General features: G+C 33.0%; 1 protein-coding gene across 1 annotated transcript in view; it reads left to right on the forward strand.

The window, feature by feature from the left end:
* LOC141296280 (A-kinase anchor protein 6-like) overlaps positions 1–22,585 on the forward strand; it is a 137,238-nt gene that overhangs the window by 99,390 nt on the left and 15,263 nt on the right. Inside the window, exon 11 of the mRNA XM_073827543.1 lies at positions 20,922–21,055. Within this exon, the coding sequence (XP_073683644.1) occupies positions 20,922–21,055 (134 nt within the window). The remainder of the gene's footprint in view (positions 1–20,921; positions 21,056–22,585) is intronic.

Genomic DNA, 22,585 nt, shown 5'->3' on the forward strand with positions numbered 1-22,585 from the left:
GTTTTGTTGCTCAAAAAACATTTCTTATTATTTCTTATTATCAATAGTTTTACTATAAAGATTTTACTGCTAAATATTTTTATGAAAAAATCAATCAATATTTTAATATTAAACATTTTTAAATATTTAAAATATTTTATGAATTTCACATGATCCTTCAAAAGTTATTCTAATATAAATACATTTTAATATATTTTTTTAAATATTTAAAATTATTTATTTCACATGATCATTCAGTAATCATTCTAGTATACAAAAATCATTCTAATATAATTACATTAATATTTAAAATTTTAAAATATTCAAATTTTAATATTCAAAAACCATTCCAATATAAATTAATTTATAATATATTTATAATTTACAATTTTAAAATATTTCAAATATTTTATGAATTTCACATGATCAAAAACCATTCTAATATGTTGTTTTGTTGCTTAGAAACATTTATTTATTATCAATAAAGAAAACGGTTTTTCTGTTAAATATTTTTGTGAAAATCATGAATTTTTATATTTAAAAATGTAAAATATTTAAACCTTCAAAAATCATTCTATCATAAATACATTTTGATATTTAAAATTAAATTTGTAAAATATTTTGAATTTCACACGTTCCTTCAAAAATCATTCTAACATACAAACATCATTCCAATATGAATACATTTTAATATTCAAAATTTTAAAATATTTTCCTTGATTCTTCAAAAAATGTAAAAATTTAAAATAGTTTAAATATTTGATTAATTTGACATCATCCTTCAAAAATCATTTTAACATAAATAAATTTAGATTTTTAAAAATTTTTTAATATTTTAAATATGCTATGAATTGCACACCAACTTCAAAAATCATTGTAATATATATATTTTTTTATATTTTATGAGTTTCACATGATCCTTCAAAAATCATTCTAATATGCTGTTTTGTGGCTCAAAAACATGTCAAAATTCATTATTATCGATAGTTAAACCGTTTTAATGCCAAGTATTTTTGTGAAAATAATGAATTTTAATATTTCAAATTTAAAAAATATTTAAAATATTTTATGAATTTCACATGATCCTTCTAAAGCATTCTAGTATGCTGTTTTCTTGCTCAAAAACATTATTTTTATCAATAGTGAAAACCGTTTTACTGGGAAACATTTTTATGAAAATCATTTTTTTGGGGGATTCTTTATTGAATAGAAAGTTCAAATTATTTGAAACAGAACTATTTTGTAGCATTTTAAATGTCTTTACTGTCTTCAATTTTAAATGATCATCCTTCCTGCGAAAAGGTGTTAATTTTTTTAATTGTATAACATACTGACCCAAATACACTAGTATGTAATTATTTGAATTGTATTTCTCTCTCAATTTGTTTTAATTGGATTACTAACTCAGTGCATAATCTATGCTAATTAATTTAAAATAGTATGTGAAGTAGTATGCAGTCAGTGAGTGTTGTTGAGCTGCGATTATTATTTGCTGAAATAATAGTGATGTTTTTCTTCTTCACAAAGGAAATGCAGTATTAAAATACAAATTCAGTAAAAAATACAAAATATTCCACGCTTTGTAGTGGGTTATCCATGGTTTGCCACTCTAGTCCATTGCCATTCATGTCACTCTCACTAGTCGTCTGGTTCCTCAGTCGCTTCCCTGTCTTTTGTAACTCTTTTACAGTCTCTTTCTTTCCTCTTTTCCTCTGTTGTCAGCTTTCTACATCTGTTTATGCGTACGGCAGCCACCTTGAATCTTAAACGCCACTTATCAGCCGCACTTTCTCTTCGACAAAAACACTTTCTATCTATCACACGGTTGACTTTAAATTGCACTTAATTGTTCCGAATTACCCAAAATACCTTGATTACTGCTAATTTCCCCCCAACGCGTTAACGTTTGCATGCTACCCGTGAAGTAAATAAGTGAGCATGACTGATCTGATCTAACTTTCTTGTTTTCGTATTTTAGGAGAAAACTTATGATTGATAGGTCTTTACAGAGTTATGTTTAGAAAGCTAAGTTGAGTCTTTGTTAAAAAATAGAAATAAACGATTTTGTCATTTTTACCTCAATTCATATGACTTTTTTATACAGTTGTGAAATTATTTTACCAAAATAAGAGGAATCATACAAAATGCATGTTAATGTTTGTTTAATGCTGGCCCGAATGAGATATTTCACATAAAAGATGTTTGGATATAGTTGCATATAAGGGTTCAAATACACAAAAATGCTGAAAAACCAAAGAATTAGTGGGATCTGAAGGATTTTTTTGAAGAACAGCAGACAGTTTAGCTGTTCAGAACAAACAAGGGGCTCATGAACAACTATCACTAAACAAAAAAACACAGTTGTGGATCATTCAGGCAACAACACAGTATTAAGAATCAAGGAGATGTAAACTTTTGAACAGGATTGTTTTTATGAATGTATTTTCTCTTGTGGACTATATGTAAATCTTTCACATCTTTTATGTGAAATATCTTATTCAGGTCAGTACTGAATAAACAATAAAATGCATTTTGTAATATTCTTCTTATTTTAGTAAAATAATGAACATTTTGCGGATTCTGAAAGGGGGGTGTAAACTTTTGACCTCAACTGTATATTAAAAACAAATGTTTTTCTTGTTTTGCAAAATGTATTTTGTTTATGAAGTTATTTATTTTAGCTAGTTGACAAAGAAACTTTTTCATTTAGTTTGTCTTGATGCACCAAAAAAACTAAAACTGAAATAAAATAGAAATTACTGAAAACTATATAGACATAATAGACAAAAACTAATAAAAGTGACAAATACAAAAAATAATAAATTTAATTTAATTAAAATTATAATGAAAACAGAAAATTTAAAATATTTTGGTAAAATAATTAAGATTTTGCAGATTCTGAAAGGGGGATGTAAACTTTTGACCGCAACTGTATATAAAAAAAGTTGTTATTTTTTTGCTAAATGTATTTTTTTTTTTAGAGTTATTTTATTTCAGCTAGTTGACAAAGAAACATTTTAATTTAGTTTGCCTTGATGCACTAAAAAAAAACTAAAACTGAAATAAAATAAAAATTAATGAAAACTATATAGACATAATAGACAAAAACTAATAAAAGTGACACTACAAAACAAAATTAATAAAATTAAAATTGTAATGAAAAAAGAAAATATAAAATATTTTGGTAAAATAATTAACATTATGCAGATTCTGAAAGGGGGGTGTAAACTTTTGACCTCAACTTATATCAAATAAAAAAATGTTTTTTGTTTTAAAAATGAATGAAAACTGTATAGACATAAGACAAAAACGAATAAAAGTGACAAAAATACAAAACAAAATTAATAAAATGTAATTCTTAATTTAATTAAAATTGTAATGAAAACAGAAAATATAAAAATAAAAACTAATACTAAATACAAAAAAAATCACAGTATCTCAAATATGCTAAAATAACCCTGCAAAAGTATTCCAACATTAATGTTATTTGAGGACAAAATAATAAAAGTCATGCAGGTTTGGGGCAAATTATTCCTTGCATCTTCAGAAATCATAGATCATGTCAAATAATTTAGTTTCAAATGTCAAAACTCTCATTTGGCCCGTTTGGTTTGATCCTATTACCCATAAGTCCCGACGTCCTTGTGTGCATTAGCACACACGGCTAAGGACTTGAGGTGTCAGGGCACCGTTATAAAGATTGTTTTTTTTTTTTTTTTTCATGAACCTCTTCAACAAATCATATTTGATTTCATGCGTAATTAGTTTGTCCATCAGCAGCCGAGGGGACCCTGTAGCGGCGGTATCTGCAATATCTTTGAGCTCTGATGACAGAGGCTTCGGGACAACAGCCAATATGCATTAGAACAATAGCACGGTTCCGCCCCATCGCCCCGGATGAACTAGAACTCATTTCGTACGACCGGCGTTCGTAACTACGCTCTCTTTAGCTCGCGCACAGCGGGACGAACGTCTCGACGCTCACTGGCAGCCTTCAATATTTGATAGACGCTCTGCCCTTCGTATTAAACGGGAAGATTTAATTATATTTTGAAATGATATTTTAATTAAATATTAAGGTAAGCAAAAATGGATTTCAAAATAATTACATCAAACATCAAAAAAGTGAAGGGCCTTTTTTTCTGCTTGGACAGCAGAAAAAGTAAGAAGCCTTATTTAAGTCTCTGAGAGATTCAATCTAATTTAATTCTCTCCCCTCTCTAAATAAACAGTTCTCCAACCTTTTTTCATCTGGGGGGAGAAGAGATGATAGAGGTAATCAATATTTCTAGCATTTTAATTAAAACCGTTAGTGGAATAAATCCATTTAATTATCAGTTAATGAAATACAAGGTCATTTACCTGACAGCAACTTTGAAGGTGGCTTACTGGTTGGAATGAGATGCTGGTGAGGTGTCAGAGCCGTTTAGCAGCTGCCAGAGCTCAACTTCACATTCTCCTCGCTGTATTAACCCTCTCTGTCCGGGTTTGCGGTGCTTGACTTGTGCCTTCTGCTACACGCACACCAAAAACACAATGAAGATCAGGTCAGCAGGGCATCCCGGGTTTGCAGGTGCATGGTGGACATGTCTGTGGCATATATGTATAAATAAAAATATATTAAAAAAGTACATATTTTTAAATCAGTAAATCTTTAGGATATTAAGTAAATATCACGTTCCATGAAGATATTTAGTAAATTTCCTACCATAAATATATATAAACTTAATTTTTGATTAGTAATATGCATTGCTAAGAACTTTATTTGGACAACTTTAAAGGCGATTTTCTCAATATTGAGATTTTATTGCACTCTCATATTCCAGATTTTCAAATAATTGACCCTTACTAAAATTGACCCTTATGACTGGTTTTGTGGTCCAAGGTCACATATATGTGTGTAAATAGTTCAGACCAGTCATTTTCAGGTTTGAAAATGTTCAGTGAATTTTCTTTTTAAAGGTAAAAAAGCAAAAAATCAGTATTAGCATACTTACATAATACATGCATTATTTAGTTTGTTATTTTATTAAAAGAAATTAACTATATTTATTACAGATATTACAGATAATATATATTAGTATAATATTGTTATATAATATTATAGAAATATTACCAGTGTTGGGGAAAGTTACTTTTAAAAGTAATGCAGAACAATATTGCGTAACTAATTACGTTACTTAGTTACTTTTTATGGAAAGTAATGCATTACAGTACTTTTGCATTACTTTTTAAATCTGGGCAGGGCTTGCTTGTTTGTTTTTAATATAAAAAGTTCTGTTTTTAGCAAATGTAAAAGCCCTTTCACACAAAAAAGTGAAATGAATAACCCTAAGGCTGAAGGAATTGTAAATTCACGTCTGTACAGTAGAACTGTAGGAGAACTTTTCAGCAATTCGAAAAATGAAGCACAAATGTTAGTAAATCTAAAGTAAGTTTTGCTTATTGGTATGGTTGAATTGGATCAACAAAATGTCAGCAGCAAAGACATTTGGTTAATAAAATGGAATGAAATACATACAGTAAAGGAACAAAAAGTAACTGGTTGTTTTGATATTTTCTTGTAAATGAAAAAGTAATGCTTTACTTTTACTTTACTAATTCTTACTTAGTTACTTTTATTCAACCAGCAAGTTTTTTTTATTAGATTAAATGACACAGACGTCTCCCAGAAGATAATAAGACGATGTACAAGAGGCATCATTGTGGAAAAAAATATTACTCATCTTTTATTTACATTTGAACAAAAAGTGGCATGTCCAAAATTATTCATACCCTTTATTGCCTTTATTGAAGCCTTGATTGGCTATTACAGCAATCAAACGCTTCCTATAAATGCTGACCAGCTTTTTGCATGTCTCCACTGGTATTTTTGCCAATTCATTTTTAGCGATGAGCTCCAACAATTTCAGGTTGGAGGGTCTCCTTCCCATCACCCTGATCTTTAGCTCCCTCCACAGATTCTCAATCGGATTTAAGTCAAGACTGTGGCTGGGCCACTGCAAAACATTAATGTTTTTGTCTGCTAGCCATTTCTTCACCACTTTTGCTGTGTGTTTCGGGTCGTTGTCGTGAAGAAATGTCCACTGGTGCCCAAGGCCAAGTTTCTCTGCAGACTGCCTGATGTTGTTGTTGAGAATTTTGATGTATTGCTCCATTTTCATGTTGCTGTTTACTGTGATTAGGTTTCCTGGTCCACCGGCTGAAAAACACCCCCATAATATTAGGTTCCCACCACCATGTTTGACAGTGGGGATGGTGTTCTTAGGGTTGAAGGCTTCTCCTTTTTTATGCCAAATGAAGGCTACATCATTGTGGCCAAACAATTCAATTTTTGTTTCATCTGACCATAAAACAGAAGACCAGAAGTCTTCTTCTTTGTCCAGATGAGCATTTGCAAAGGCCAAGCGGGTTTTTGTGTGCCTTATCTGGTGAAGTGGTGTTCTACTTGGTCTGCGTCTGTGAAACCCAGCGGTGTGCAGTGTCTGTTGGACTGTCTGCCTTGAGATGTTGCCACCAGCAGAGCCCAGATTCATCAGGATGTCCTTGGTGGTGATCCTTGGATTCTTTTCTTTTTTACCTCTCTCACTATCCTCCTGGCCAGCACAGGTGTCACTTTTGGCTTCCGACCACGTCCTCTGAGATTTTTCATAGTGCGGAACGTCTTGTATTTTTTAATAACACTTTGCACTGTAGCCACTGGAACTTCAAAACATTTAGATATGGTCTTATAGCCCTTTCCTGACTTGTGAGCAGCCACAATGCACAGCCGCAGGTCCTCAGTGAGCTCCTTTGTCTTAGCCATGACTGTCCACAAACCAACAGCAGAGAGCTTCTGTTTTTCACCTGTTGAGTTGATTAAAACAGCTGTTCCCAATGAATTAGGGTAATTAGGATGCTTTAGAACAGCTTGGACTATTTGGAATGGTATAGAACTTTGGATTTTCACATAGACTGTGACAGCTTGCGAAGGGTATGAATAATTTTGGACATGCCACTTAATGCCAATAAAAGCTGAGAATTTTTTTTTTCACAATGATGCCTCTTGTACATCGTCTTATTATCTTTTGGGAGAAGCCTGTGTCATTTCCAGTCAAAAAAAAAAAAACTTGCTGGTTGAAAAAAAGTAACTTTAAGTCAGAATTTGCCAGGGGTATGAATAATCATTTCGGGCTTGACTGTACATACTTGATACTTACATTATATAGAGATAAACAGAGAAGAAAGTTCCTACATCACATGATACTAATAAACAGTCCTCTGTGTTGTCAGTCAAAGATTTGCTGAACAAATGTGATTGTATAGCACAGCATCATTTAACCTCTGAAATATGGATGCCAGGAAATGTCTTTGTTGAAAATCACTTGTAAAGCTAACAATCCTTGTTTGTTATCATTTGAGGCGCAATCTGCAATAAAACACTTTTATTTCAAGTCAGAGATGTGAAAAGGCGCTAAACTGTAGCATGTTGTAGGTCTGTCGAGTTGCATCTTTAAAGGAGTGTGAGACTGTCACTGTGTGTGTGTGTGTGTGTGTGTGTGTGGAGGCAGAAGCTTTTAGCGTGTGGAGGCGGCGCTGGGATTTGTGTGATGGAGTTTATTTCAGACCCAGTTCTCTGGGGCCGGAGGAACAATAGTCTCTCAGCAGCCCTTCCTTCACCATCTGGAACAAATACAACAAATAATAAATAGAGATACAATGGGGCAGAGAAATGGAATTTAACTTGGCCTGCAGCACTTACCTGAAATGTGCATATAATGGTGTGGGGCATTTGTCATAGCGAATGCTTTCTGGAGTTTTTGTCCTACTGTTAATGAAATAGTAAACTTGGCTCTGTACATTACGCTCGGGCTTTATGCATCGATCTCTGCAATTGCTTTCTTTGTCTTATTACTAAAATCAATTTCCTTCTGTGATTGCCAAGAAGAGCATTTAAAAGCACTTACTTCATGTGATGTTTTCTGACTCCGTTCCCCAGCTCTGTGGCTTTTATTGTTCGTGACAGCCCTTCCAACAACAAATGCCCTGTGCATATGTTGTTCTTGGAAAACGCCTGGCGAATATTAGTATCGGGCTGCCAAGGACACTCAGTCATACCGATGACAGACGTATTAAGACATTCTCAATCCTGTTTTGATCAAAGTCTAATTGCTGGTACTTGGTTAATGTTGACGTTTGGAGGCGGCTTTCACCGCCGTGGCACGATGTGAGGCACAGCGTGTTCCTGGATCAACATGCCTTTTTCTTCATGGAACAACATTATGATCCAATCATAGTCTCATAGACTCTCCTTAAGATCCAGAACGAACTTTCTGCCAAAGCTATTAGGAAAACATGCTGGCTATTTTTTATTAACTCTAAACTGTACACAAAACAATGTACACAGACAAATGATGCTTCATATTTTGAAAAATCAACGCAAAATATTAGTGGTTTAAGTTTGTTGCTACTTTTTTTTTAATGCACAAATGCAAATGTGTGTCTATAAAATTAAAAAAAAAAAATATATATATATAAAAAAATATGTGTTTTATTATATAAATGTTATAATATTTATTTTATATTTTAAAATGTGATAGTATTATCACACTTTAATTATTTTGTGTATTAGTTTGATTTAAAAACTTAAACTAAATAAAGCAAAAAAATACTATTATTAATTATGCTATTATTTTTATTTTTTTATAGTTATATTTTATAGGTCACACTATGTGCATAATTTTTTTATATTTTATTATATATTTTTTTCAAATATTTTTTATATTTTAAAATGTAATAATATTATCACACTTTATTTAATTATTTTGTTTATTAATCTTTTTTAAATTAACCAAATATAGCGCAAAAATGCTATTATTTAAGTTTATATTTTATATTATATATATTAGAAATGTATGTATTGGTAAGTATTGTATGTTTTTATAGCAATATGTGACCACCAAACCAAATTACAGAGGTTAAATATTCTATAATAGTAAATAAATATTATTATATGAATTTTAACCTAATAAATTATAATATTTAATTTAAATATTTAATATTTATATTTAAATATAATATGTTTATATTTAATATTATATTTGTTTTTCAATATTATATTGTATATATTTTTGTAATCTAGTATACTTATTTGTTTGTATGTCTCTGTTTTTATACATTTTTGCTGAAATTATGTAAAACAGATCAATAATTCCTTGTTCATTTAATTTTTCGCTGTAGGGATGTCAAATATGTCAAACAAAAAAAATAATACAGTAATATATTAGAAATGTATGTATTATTAAGTATTTTATTTGTTTTATAGCCATATGTGACCACCAAACCAAATTACAGAGGTTAAATAGTACATACATATTATTATATACATTTTAGCCTAATAAATTATAATATTTAGAGAAATATTAAATTATTATATTTTTTACATTTAAATATAATATGTTTATTTTATTTTTAATTTAATATTTTATATTATATTAGTTTTTCAATATATAGTATATATAGTAATATATGTATGTATTAAGTATTTTATTTTTTTATAGCCATATGTGATCAACGAACCAAATTACAGAGGTTAAATAGTATATAATAGTATATAAATATTATATAATTAAAAAAATATTTTTTACATTTAAATACAATGTTTATTTTTTAAAAGTGTATATTTTATAGTATATTTGTTTTTAAATATTATATTTATTTTATAGTATATATATTTTTTATGATATGTATATTTTTAAAGTTACATTTTTGCTGAAAATATGTAAGGCAGATCCATAATTCCTTATATTTAATTATGTTTTTTAACTATAGGGATGTGTCAAATATGTAAAACATAAATACAGTAGAAACAGTAATAGTATAAAATAATAATAATAATAATAATTATTATTATTATTAAATTAATTTTATTGCATTTTTTAAAATTCTATATATTACTGTGAAATAATAATTATTTTTATTTATTATATGTAATTTATTATATTGTAAGAGGTATTACACACACACACACACACACACACACACACATGTGTAATGCCTTTCTAAAAATAAAAATAATTATAACTATAAAAATTTTAAGTACATGTACAGTAACATATTTTTCACATTCTAGAGTTTAGACTACAAAATTAAAAAACATTAAACAGTGTTTAGTCTGTTTGATGATGCATTTTGAAGCAATTTTGGCTTGGTGGTCTCTTCCTAACTCGAACCCATACCTTCACTGCTATAATTGCAGAGCTTTGATTAGTTGATAATGAACAAAGAATGATGATCCAGGAACTTGTCGTACTGGGGTAAATTGAGGTATAATTAACCCCCTTTTCAGTAAACGTGGATTAGTTCTTGCTAATACATGAGGCTTTTGACAGAAGTGCATCTCAGTGGGGATGGAGCTGCTCTGCTGTTTCTCTCTCTCTCACACACACACGCAGGCCTGCAGGCAGTGGCTCTGCCGACTGATGTGTCTTTGTGCTTTAATACACTGACACAGTGTTTGACTTCAGTCTGTTCAGCTCAGAGTGGCCAGTAGAGCCCAATCTATCCTCTAGATATCAGTCTGATCTGCTGGCGGTTTATAGTTTCATTTGACCACAATCCACTTTGACAAACAACCTGCTTTCATCTCCAACTCTCGCACACACAAAAAATAAAACAGCTCATTTCTGCTCCCCCAAACCTCAAAAGAAAGCACGTCAAGGTAACCGCAAGACCGTCTCCTTCCGATTTCAAATGAAGATCAGATTTTTTTATGTTACTTAATTATTTCCTAATTAGTTTGCATGTTAATTAAAATGGTGGCTAATGTTAATTACCTATATTAATGGATTCTCATGTAACACCTGCCTGAAGCGCTTGGCTCAGTTTTCAAAATATCTTCATCTAAGCCGCTTGATGCATGCCGTCTCGCTTTGTTGAAAAGCGGCGAGGAATTGAAGTCAGGGGATTTTTGAAACAGGTCGCACTGAAGTAGTCAAACCAAATGCTCGCTGTTTTTCTTCTCTTCTGCTTTCATTTGCAGAGAGGATTGGCATATTGTGATTATAGTCATATTTGTGAGCGTGCGTAATCTGTGATGCTCGATCCGTTAGACGGGTCATTCTATGAAACGGCTGCCTTTTCCATTTGGAAAAGGTGATTGTTTTTTTGGTTTTTGAAAGGGAAAAGTAAATGTTTCTAAAATTTTAAAATTTAAATCTGATTAATAATGTGTTAAAAGTGTAAATGATTCAATTTGAATTCAAATTAACATATTTTATTACATGTTTGCATTTTCCGAAATGCATGTGAACACTTGAGTCACACTTAATAATGTCTTTTTGGTTTTGCAATGACTATTCTATATGTATTTTTTTCTTCTTAACTTCTGCGCATATATATATATATATATGCGCAGAAGTTAAGAAGAAAAAAATACATATAGAATAGTCATTGCAAAACCAAAAAACATTATTGACAATATAGTAAACAAATTAAAAAAATATATAATAGCAAAAAAGAAATTAAAACAGTTAAACAAATAATAATGATAATAATAATAATAGTAAATAATAATAAAATAATACATATTAAAATAAATGTTAAAAATTGTAAAAATTTATATATATAATATAAAATTGATCAATATAATTTATATAATAATTTATCCTTCAATAAATTTTAATACACTGCCATTTCAAAAGTTTGCAAACAGTAAAATTTTACATTTTTTTAAAGAAGTCTTTTCTGCTCATCAAGGCTGTGTTTATTTGATTAAAAATACAGACAAAATGAAATATTATTGCAATTTAAAATAGTGGTTTCCTATTTTAATACACTTTAAAATAGAATTTATTCCTGTGATGCAAAGTTTAATTTTTAGCATCATTATTCCAGTCTTCAGTGTCACATGATCCTTTGATCCATTCTAATAGACTGATTCATTATCAATGTTGAAAACAGTATTGCTACTTAAAAAAAAATTTTGGGATCCTGTGATACTTTTTTTTTTTTTTTGAAAGAAATTAATACTTTTATGCAGCAAGGATGTGTTAAATTGATAAAAAGTGATAGTAAAGACTTATATTGTTAGAAAATATTTCTATTTGGAATAAATGCTGTTCTTTTTAACATTTTATTCATCAAAGAATACTGAAAAAAGTATTATAGTTATATTAAGTATTACTTTTTTCTGTATTTTTGATCAAATAAATGGAACTTGAATGAGCAAAAGACTTTTTCTTTAAAAAACAAAACAAAAAAAAAAACATTTAAAATCTTACTGATCCCAAACCTCTGAACGGCAGTGTATATCTTTTAATAAATAAATGAAACTTAGTTAAAAATACATCATGCAAAAAGATTTCTGCATGTTCAAGTGTGACTTTTAAGTGTTCAGATATTTTTTATGAACCAAATTTGATCATTTTACCGTTTAATTTAACATTATAGTTTTGAGACTAATGTAAAAATGTTTAAAATTAAGAACTTGTTGATATATGCCTTTAGTAGCACACAGACTGTGTATATGAGAGGCACACAAACCAGTTTCTGTATAATGACCCAGATGTTTTCCATCACCCGATGGCAGAATCTACTCTGACATTCTTGACACACACCTGGTGTGATTGCTTGGCATGCATGACAAAGCTAAAGCAAAGCAAGACCATATTAAAGCGAAGATGGTCTCTATTAGATTGAAAATGATCACCCGATCAATACGACCCCCTGCCTGACTAATCCATAACGCGAACATTGTTTCAGAGCCCTGCGTCTTTTCCTGCATGTTGTCTCGGGGTGCTTAGACTCCATGGAAGCAAGGATCAGCGATTAAATGTCACCTTTCAGCAACAACATTAAATAAGAAGCAGCAATTTGGCTCCTAGCAATTGCTAATTTCACGCCCTGATAAATGTTGCAGGAGCTAAAGCTTTCAAAGATATTTCTTAAAGGGGCGGCAGCAGTACGCAGGTAAAGGCCTGATGCGTTACGCAGGGACAAAAGCTCGCTTTCATGTCAAGGTCAAAGGCGTTGTTTTGCTTTAAGCTAAATGTAAGTCATCCCTTATTACCAATTAAAAATTTATCCTGACCTCATCAATTAGATTTAGAGGGAGGGCTTTTTAAAAATAGATATTTAAAATGCTGTCTTAAGACATTAGAAGATATTTGACATTTAGCAGAGACTCTACACAGGGGCGTACACACACACACACACACACACACACACACACACACACACACACACACACACACACACACACAGATTTACTGCCACCAGAAATCATTCGTTTTCAGCAGCTTGAGCGACACTGACCAAAGGAGGAGACGGTCCACTCGTACAAAGATGAATGGGTGACATTGCGGTTCTCAATATGGTGCCTGTAGTAATGGAAGCCCCACCTTTAAAGGAGCCAATCATCTTTCCCTTAGAAGCATCAGCTGTTTTTGTACTTGTTTTAGTGTAATTTCAGTTCAAGTATTTGTTTGTTTTATCGCTGGTTTAAAATATGAAAGGTAACCTTGACAAAAAAATTATTTTTCCTCTCCATTTGAGTACATTGGAGCTGACTGGAAAATAGTGATTGCCCACTTTTCCAGCTGTCTTGATCTCGGAAGTATTTTTCCCATTTATTTTCTCCACTGGCATCTCAAAATATTCTTCAGTAAGAATTCTAAGCAATTGAAGCAAACCAACAATCTCTATCTATGAATCATAACATTTTATTTGAAGCAACATTCTTTCTGAACATTCATTCATTCAAGATTCAGTAAAAAACAACAACCGTGATCTTAAATTCTTTTATGAGAGAATGAACTACTCATTCTGTGCAGTGCTGCACATTTTGTAATCATAGTAAAAATGACTGTAAAATATAAAACTTTGAATTCATAGTCATAGATTATACACTAGCTTTTAAAAAATGTGGGGTAAGGTTTTTGTTTTTATTTTTGAAAGAAATGAATTGTCATTCTGCAAGGACAGATTAAATTAGATAAAAGTTGATCAAAAAGACACTAAAAACTATTTCCAGGGTTCGTACAAGATGCTTAAAGTGCTTGACGTTTTAAGATGTAAGGCCTGGAAAACCCTTGAGGAACTTGAAAAGTGCTTGCATTTTTGAAAAACAATGCATCCTATAAAAAAAGTGTTTACTTTTTTCAATAATGCAATTCAAAAAACATCATACCTTATTCACTTATTTCAGTTAATGTCAGGAAACTAAGTCAGCTAAGCCAGTAGTAGTACTCACAATATCATGTAAACGTGGCTGAAGACGCAAAAAGAGGAATAGATGAACCGAATCAACTGAGTGAGTCATTTATGCTGGAACTGCTCTGACTTGTGACTTTGATTCACTAGCAAAAACCAGATCAAATTAAAAGAGCCATTCATTTTTTAATTTCGACATTACTTGTAATTATTTTAAAAAGCATGTAGTGATGGTTAAAACAGAGCTTTTCAAAACTCCAAATCAGTTAAACCGTTGCATGGCAAAATGATTCACTGTTTCGATTTAGATCGGGACTTCGGAGCGAGTTCATGAATCATGTATCTTAGATCGGGACTTCAAAATCGTGAGTCATTTGATTTAGATCGGAACTTTGCGTATCCTCAACCATTTTTATTCATATCCAGAGGACTTCAGAGTGTATTTTGTGAATCATTTGATTTAGATCACAACAGATTTGTGAATCATTTCACAAATTGAATTATTGAATACGCAAAGTTCTGATCGAAGTCAAATGATTTGTGATCCGCACTCCGAGTCCTGATCTGAAATGATGGTTTATGAATCAGTTAAACAATTGCTTCGCAAAATGATTCCCAGTTTCGAAGCCCTCCAATCGGATCGAGTATCGCAAATCATTTGATTTAGATCGAATTTCAAATCGTAAATCATTTGATTTAGATCGAATTTCAAATCGCGAATCATTTGATTTAGATTGGAACTTTGCGTATCGCAAATCATTATATTCAGATCGGGAATTCAGAGTGTGTATCATTAATCATTTGTTTTAGTTCGGAACAGGTTTGTGAATCATTTCACAAATTGAATTATACGTATCAAAGATTTGCAATGCACCAAGTTCCGATCCGAAGTCAAATGATTTGTGGTTCGCGAGTCAGTTAAACCATTGCATCGCAAAATTATTCTGTAATGTTCCAATCAGATCGAGTATCATAAATCATTGGTTTTATATCTGGACTTCAAATCACATATCGCAAATCATTTATTTAGAACAGAATTTTGCGCATTGTGAATCATTTGATTCAGATCGGGACTTTGGAGCGCTTATTATGAATCATTTGATTTAGATTGGAATGAGTTGAATCAATTGAATGATTCAAATCAAAGATTCAAGATACGCGACTTTCTGATCGAAGTCAAATGATTTGCTTGATTCTGAAATGATGGTTCACCAATCTTTATTCAGATCGGAACTTTGGAGCATGAATCATTTGATTCAGATCAGGACTTTGGCGCGGATTCGCGAATCTTTTGATTCAGTTCGGGACTTTGGAGTGTGTATGGCAAATCATTTGTTTTATATCAGGATTTCGGAGTGATTTCGCTAATTTTATTGTAAGAAAAAAAAGTTATTGTAAGAAAAAAGAAAAAGTTCACAAAAAAAATCCCTTAAGAAAATTAACCATGGTTTTACTATAGTAAAAGTGTAGTACACCTTGTAATACTTTTTCTGTATTTTTGATCAAATAAATGCAGTCTTGGTAAGCATAAATGTCTTCTTCTTTAAAACATTTTTTAAAAGATATTACTGACCCCAAACATTTAAACAGTATAAAAACTATTCATTTTATTTTTGCTAAATATTCAAAAGTAAAGAGGAGACCATTTTTAAACATATGTTAATTGGATATAACATGACTTAACAGCCTTAATTTCTCTCATATTCTCAGTGAAGAAAATTAATAGGATTTTACCTGAATCCAACTGTTGTGCTTTATAGCTGCACATGTGCATTGCTAAAATGGCCACCAAGTGCACTGACTTAACTTAAAGGTACTTTGCATCTATAAGAGCCTAACTTCAAGAATCTTAATTGAATAATGTAACACATTTTGCATGTCGCCAAGTGCTCGTTTGATAAAGCGCGACCAATTCATCTTGCACCTGCGGTGGCATCTATTCCGGCGACAGCGTAGATAGCCATAGAAATATGACCCCCTGTGTTTTTAGTGCATACATAATCCAATTTATTTGACCAAGCAGTCAAACAACTGCAAATGAATGCGGTCGTATCAGCAGCTGGTTAGCTGCAAAAGACAGATAAGCGTGAAGGAACGAGAGCAACTTCTGTCTGACAACACTGTAATAATCGCCATTATTTTGAGCTATAAAGTTGCGTGATTCATGTCGGAAGACCCCACCACACATTAAATCCAGCCTTTATGACTAGTGATTTGAAAGTAATAGTTTCCAAATGAGTTTCATGCCTTCTACAGCTCCTCAGAGGCCCGCTCTCCTCAAAAATAATCTCCCCTCGTAACTTTTCCGAGGAGTGAGAGCTAGAAAAAAAAGCTGGCCGTCAGGAATAGCAGCATATTCTTTTTCCTGCTGGTGAAAGTGAAAACACTCGAATGAAATACAGCCTCTTAAATGACAATTGGGGAATTTGGTTTTCTTTTCTTTTTTTTACGCAATACGACAGCTTTTTCCAGACGTGTGTAGAGTTTGTGAAGGTGAAGCTTCGCTGGTGTATTTGTAAATTTATGAGCTGCTTTGATAGAACCCTCGGCCATTTACAGCTGCCGTCTCGACCCCACACAACTCCCGACTGAATTTATTTTCCTAGCATGCCTGTGTGCGCTCGGCTCTCCTTCGACGCTGCCTCTGAACATCAGGACCGACCTGATGGGAGACATTTCAAACAGGCCGATGTATGTTCTGGCTGTTTTGAACACCGGTCGCTGGGGGGGCCGGGGTGGCGGGAGACTTCCCACCGTTTTCAATCTCGCCGCAACGCTCCTCGCATTCAGAGCAGACGATAAAGAAATGAGCGACCCCTGTGTTTTGTCACATAGCTTAAATGTAGAATTTAGGAGGTATCCATCGGCCCTTGTCCAGCAGTTCAACTGCTTTTTTTTTCTTCTCCACATCACATTTTTCTTGTTTCTCTTCATTCCCCAGCTGCTTTCAATGAGACTCTGTTCTGTTTGCACTGCTGCCACATGAATCGTCTTCCCATCCGTCTCTCTCTCATTCTGTTTTTTCATTGCACGTGAAGCAACAGAAGAGCGTTACTCAATTCTGTTTGGATTATATTTGATCCCGATGAATTTCGCCCTCCTGTTCGATGTGAAACACATGTGCCCCAAAGCTCAAGGACGATCATGTCTGTGATTGTTTTCCTCCAGTGCATGTTTTTTAATCACAATCTGCAGATTTTTAGCAGTCCTGTCTAGCTTATGAAGGCAAATCACTCAGGTCTGTTCACGCTTTGCCTGACGGGCCTTTAATACTTTACTGTTATTGACGTTTTTTTTTTTAGCTCTCATTATTATTTCTCTATTCTCTTTAAAAAACAGAGGGATTTTTAAGGGTGTTTGGCTTTTGTTCTGTTGTTCATATTTAGTGTCCCATTAGTGTTGCTGACATGGCACCTCAAATCATGCAGCTTGTTCAGGAGTGTTTGGTATTAATTTTTTTAAGCAACTGGGTAATAAAACAAGAATATTATAAGAGGCAGTAAGCAACTATTCAGCCACCATTTTTGCACAATGGTGGCAAGTTTCAAATGAGCAAGCTCCCAAATTTTCATCAGAAATGTGAAAATGTATTGTTTTTTCCCACCACAGAATACAAAAATTAAAGTAATTGCAACTTTTTATCTCACAATTCTTTACATCTTGCAATTAACCTTTTTTTCTTAGAATTGTGTGATACAAACTCACAGTTCTGACTTTTTCTCAGAATTGTCAAATAAGCTCATAATTGCAAATTTGTAAATGTGACTTTTTGTCTTAGAATTACAATTCTGACACATATCAGTCTTTTCCCCCAATCAAAACAGGACTTTATAACTCACGATTGCGAGTTTATATCTCACAATTCTGATAAAAAAGTCAGATTTTTGAGTTTATATCCTGCAATTCTGATTAAAAAAAGTCAGAATTTTGAGTTTATATCTTGCAATTCTGACTTTATAACTCACAATTGCGAGTTTATATCACACAATTCTGAGAAAAAAGTCAGAATTGTGGGTTTATATCTTGCAATTCTGACTTTATAACTCACAATTTTGAGTTTGTATTATGCAATTCTGACTAAAAAGTCAGAATTGCAATTCTGAGAAAAAATTCGCAATTGTGAGTTTATATCTCGTAATTCTTACTTTATAACTCACAATTGTTTATATCGCAATTCTGAGCAAAAAGTCAGAATTGGAATTCATGTCTTGCAATTCTGACTTTATAACTCACAATTGCGAGTTTACATCACGCAATTCCGAGAAAAAAGTCAGAATTGTGAGTTTATGTCTTGCAATTCTGAGAAAAAAGTCAGAATTTTGAGATTATATCTTGCAATTCTGACTTTATAACTCACAATTTTGAGTTTATAGCACGCAATTCTGAATAAAAAGTCAGAATTGCATGTATATATCACGCAATACTGAGAAAAAAGTCGCAATTGTGAGTTTATATCTCGTAAATTCTTACTTTATAACTCACAATTGTGTTTATATCGCAATTCTGAGAAAAAAGTCAGAATTGTGAATTCATATCTTGCAATTTTGACTTTATAATTTGCAATTGTGAGTTTATATCACAATTCTGAGAAAAAAGTCAGAATTATGAGTATATATCATGGTATTATGACTTTATAACTCGCAATTGCGAGTTTATGCCATGCAATTCTGAGAAAAAAATCAGAATTGCACGTTTGTATCACAATTTTGAGAAAAAAGTCTGAATTGCGAGTTTATATCTTGCAATTCTAAGAAAAAAAGTCAGAATTGTAAGATAAGTTTCAACAACCTTTTTTATTTATTTTTTGTGGCGGAAACACTGTTCCATAGCTATCAGCGGTTTAGTTTATATAGATTTATTGATAATGTGAGGTACACATAGTCATAGTCTAATTTAAATTTAGTAATATAGGAAATGATGATGGCCACAGTTTCAGCTCATGATTGACAGTAAAAATGTCCCTGAAGCCGAGGAACAGTCGTAGGCATGTAAACAAAAGAGCCCAAAATGACTTGATTCAGCAGATTTTACTGACATCTGAGTCTGGATTTCACTCGAGGGAAGGAGGTAAGCATTCATCAAATGATTGAATTCATATCGATTCCTGCCATATTAGCAGTTTAAAGCAAGACCTCTTTTGACGGCGAGCGAGAGAGAGAGAGGCGGCGCGAGAGGTTTTTGAATGATTCTGTTTGAAATAAGTATACGGGAGATTCACACGCAAATCCCCTCTGTCTGCATATCTGAATAAGAATATCTTTAAACGGGCCGGGAGGCGGCGGCGGCGGGAAATCCAGCCGAACCGTGGTGCGCAGGATCAGGGGGGTTATTTACCACTCGGTGTTCGTACGGAGGTCGTAGCCGAGAGTGGCTGTTAGCGCAGTGGGTGACGTGGAGCACTCCAGCCCATAGGAAAATTAATTAAGCGACGCTTTGCTTTTAAGTCCGGGGCTTACATGTGTTTTTCTTCGGTTGACATTGTCTGCCTTGAGATTACGAAAGCTTAGCCTTTATCTCAGACACTGATTGCACTGCATTGTGGGAATGGGCTCGGTGTACACTATGGCACGAGGAGACAAACGCTCATCAATAGCCCTATTTCTCCTTCAAGTGCTGATGAATGTAGGTTTATGTGCTCGCTATTGACGTTTTTCATATTCACCCATGGGAGCCGCATCTCAACGCCGATGCCTTTATAGATTTCAAATACATTCCAGCTCTGCGTTTTTAATACAGATGGGTAATTCTGGCAGATCAATGCAAATGCGTCTTAGCCACGCAAGCCACAAGAGAGGCAAATCTCCATCACGACAATGTCCTCGACTCGAAACCGAAGTGGCGTGCTGGGCCGAGCCGTCCTTAGGCTCAAGGTGGCTGGGAGAAATTGCTTTTGTCGGAGGTGGGCATCGGTTATTATTGTGTGTGTAAGCCGCTCCGGTGGGATTGAGTAATTAGGATCCTGACATGGCATCGGCGAGCCAGCCGAGTGAATCAAAAATGAAGGCAAATGAAAGCAAATTCCTCCGAGGAGGGAGAGGAGAAGTCTGCGCGCTCGCGCCGCTAATTTTCTAGAGCTCCTAGTTAGGTTCATTTCATTCCTCCCAAATGAGCAAAGCGCCCGAGCCCCGGCGTTTGATGCCCGCCCAATAAATGGAATGAAAAAGCGACACATCTTTCTGTTGATTTTCTTGTTTATTATCAAGGGTAGCTTTGATTGAGGAGCAGTTTACATTCATGGAATCGTCTGACCTTTCTAGAGGCATCTGCCGAGCAGGCGCTGGGCGCTCGGTGGAGAATGCGAAGCCGGCGCGCTTCATAAAGTGTTGAGAAATGAGCAAAAAATCAAAGCCGTCTGTTGGAGATTTTATTGGCTCGCTCATTCATCGCCTCGTATTTTGCACAATAACTGATCTCCGTCAAGCCAATGTAGCCAATTTTCTCAAGCACCGAGGAGAAATACATATTTTTTCCATCTGATTTGACAAGCATGTACAAGTGCTTCCTAATCACTGCTGAAAACCAACACGCTCCTTGCTGAAATGGAACGACGCCAGTTTCGAGCGTCGCTCTTTATTGCTGCCGTATTGATTCGGCTAAATGCTAGGAGTCTGAATTAGTTTAATAGTTTCGCCACTTCTAATAGTTTATTGTTTTTTAATAGTTCTTGAAGTGGGATCAATGGCGTCGAGGTAATTGAGGTTGCTGAAATGATATCTCTTCTGATTCTTTCTCTCTGTTTGTTTCGGTGTCAGCAGGTGGAGGTTCAACAGAGCCATCGAGAGGCCCAGAAAGATGTTCTGGACCAGATGAGAGTGAAACTTAGAAGCCAACAGTACTGCTCCAACAGCAGAAGCGTCGACTTCACACTGATGTCCAAGTCTAACAGGTACGATGAGAAATGTGTTTAGATATCTAGTTTTTTTGGTCATATTTAAAAGCAGCATTACATGTGTCCTTCATGGAGAATGCAATCCCAGAATGCACCAGTGAAAGAAATGTTGATGGACCTTTTTCACATTTCCAGGTTTCTCAGCAGTGGAAGTCATCATAGTTGGGTTAACATTGAGAGCTGTAAATTCCCATTTGTTCAAAAATTTTAAAACTCCACGATAGTGTTTTCACGACTTTCAAAAATGAGAGAGACTGATAACGGCAGTCAGAAGAGATAAGAATGTCAAATTTACAGACCCTCCCATAGACGCTGCATTAGAAACACTCACATTAGCGTTAACTGTTTTTTTTTTATGCAAAGGTGATATGATAAAAAGGAACATTATAAATACAACAAATACTGAAAAGTATCAATAAAATGTAGTATTACAGTATGCATGTACATTTATACTATTGCATTATTCACCATTTAGTCTAATGCTATAGTATTTTATTAAAAATTTGCTTTAAATTTAGTCAATATTTAATCATGTCATATTCATTCATTGTCATCTGTTTTACTAAAAAATATAAGTTTTTAATACATTTTTCATTAATATAAAGGAATGAAAATAACACTTTGTTGATGACAAATGTACAAAAATAATGCTTAATAAATAAAAACTTAATAAATAGTAATATTAACAATAATGAATGTTATTTTAAAAATGTATTTTTAATATTTTTTATAAAATGTATATATATATATATATATATATATATATATATATATATATATATATATATATATATATATATATATATATATATTTTTTTTGTAAAGCAAATTTGCAAATGTTTAGGATGTTGTATTTACATGAAGTGAGTTTGTATGGCAACACTGTTGTGGGCGTTTTTATTTTTCATCAGTAGTATGTTTTATTATTTTTTATTGTTTTATTGTTTTATTTATTTTATTATTAATACTTTACAATAAGGGTGTCATTTGTTAACATTAGTTAATGTATTAAAGGGGTCATCCGATGCTCATTTTCCACAAGTTATTATGATGCTTTAGGGTCCTAATAAAAAGTTTGTAATATACTTTGATTAAAAATTCTCTATGGTAGTGTAAAAAAACACTCATTTTACCTGGTAAAAATGCCTCTGTTCTCAGCAAGCGATATCAGTACCTGGCCTTTTAAATGATATGAACCTCTGCTCACCCTGCCCTTCAGTTCTGTGGGGCGTGTCATTATATAGCACACAGGGTGTTGCCTAGACAACAGTTGGGGGTATAGTATAGTTTGGGGGAAATGGCACTGGGGGGGCTTTGAAGACACTGTACAACCACATCCATTTAAAATTTAATTTAAAAACCAGAGTTGGAACCGAAACAAGATGACACCCGCAAGTTCGGGCAATTACGGCTTATACTGGACGTGTCTGAATGGCTAGTAAACTTAATGTCACTTTGATTTATCTTACTGGCAGGGTAGAGTACTGAGAGAGATACAAACGCGATGTGTTTACTGTGGTAAAGAGA

Source organism: Garra rufa, chromosome 21, assembly GCF_049309525.1.
Source record: "Garra rufa chromosome 21, GarRuf1.0, whole genome shotgun sequence".
Lineage (NCBI taxonomy): Eukaryota > Metazoa > Chordata > Actinopteri > Cypriniformes > Cyprinidae > Garra > Garra rufa.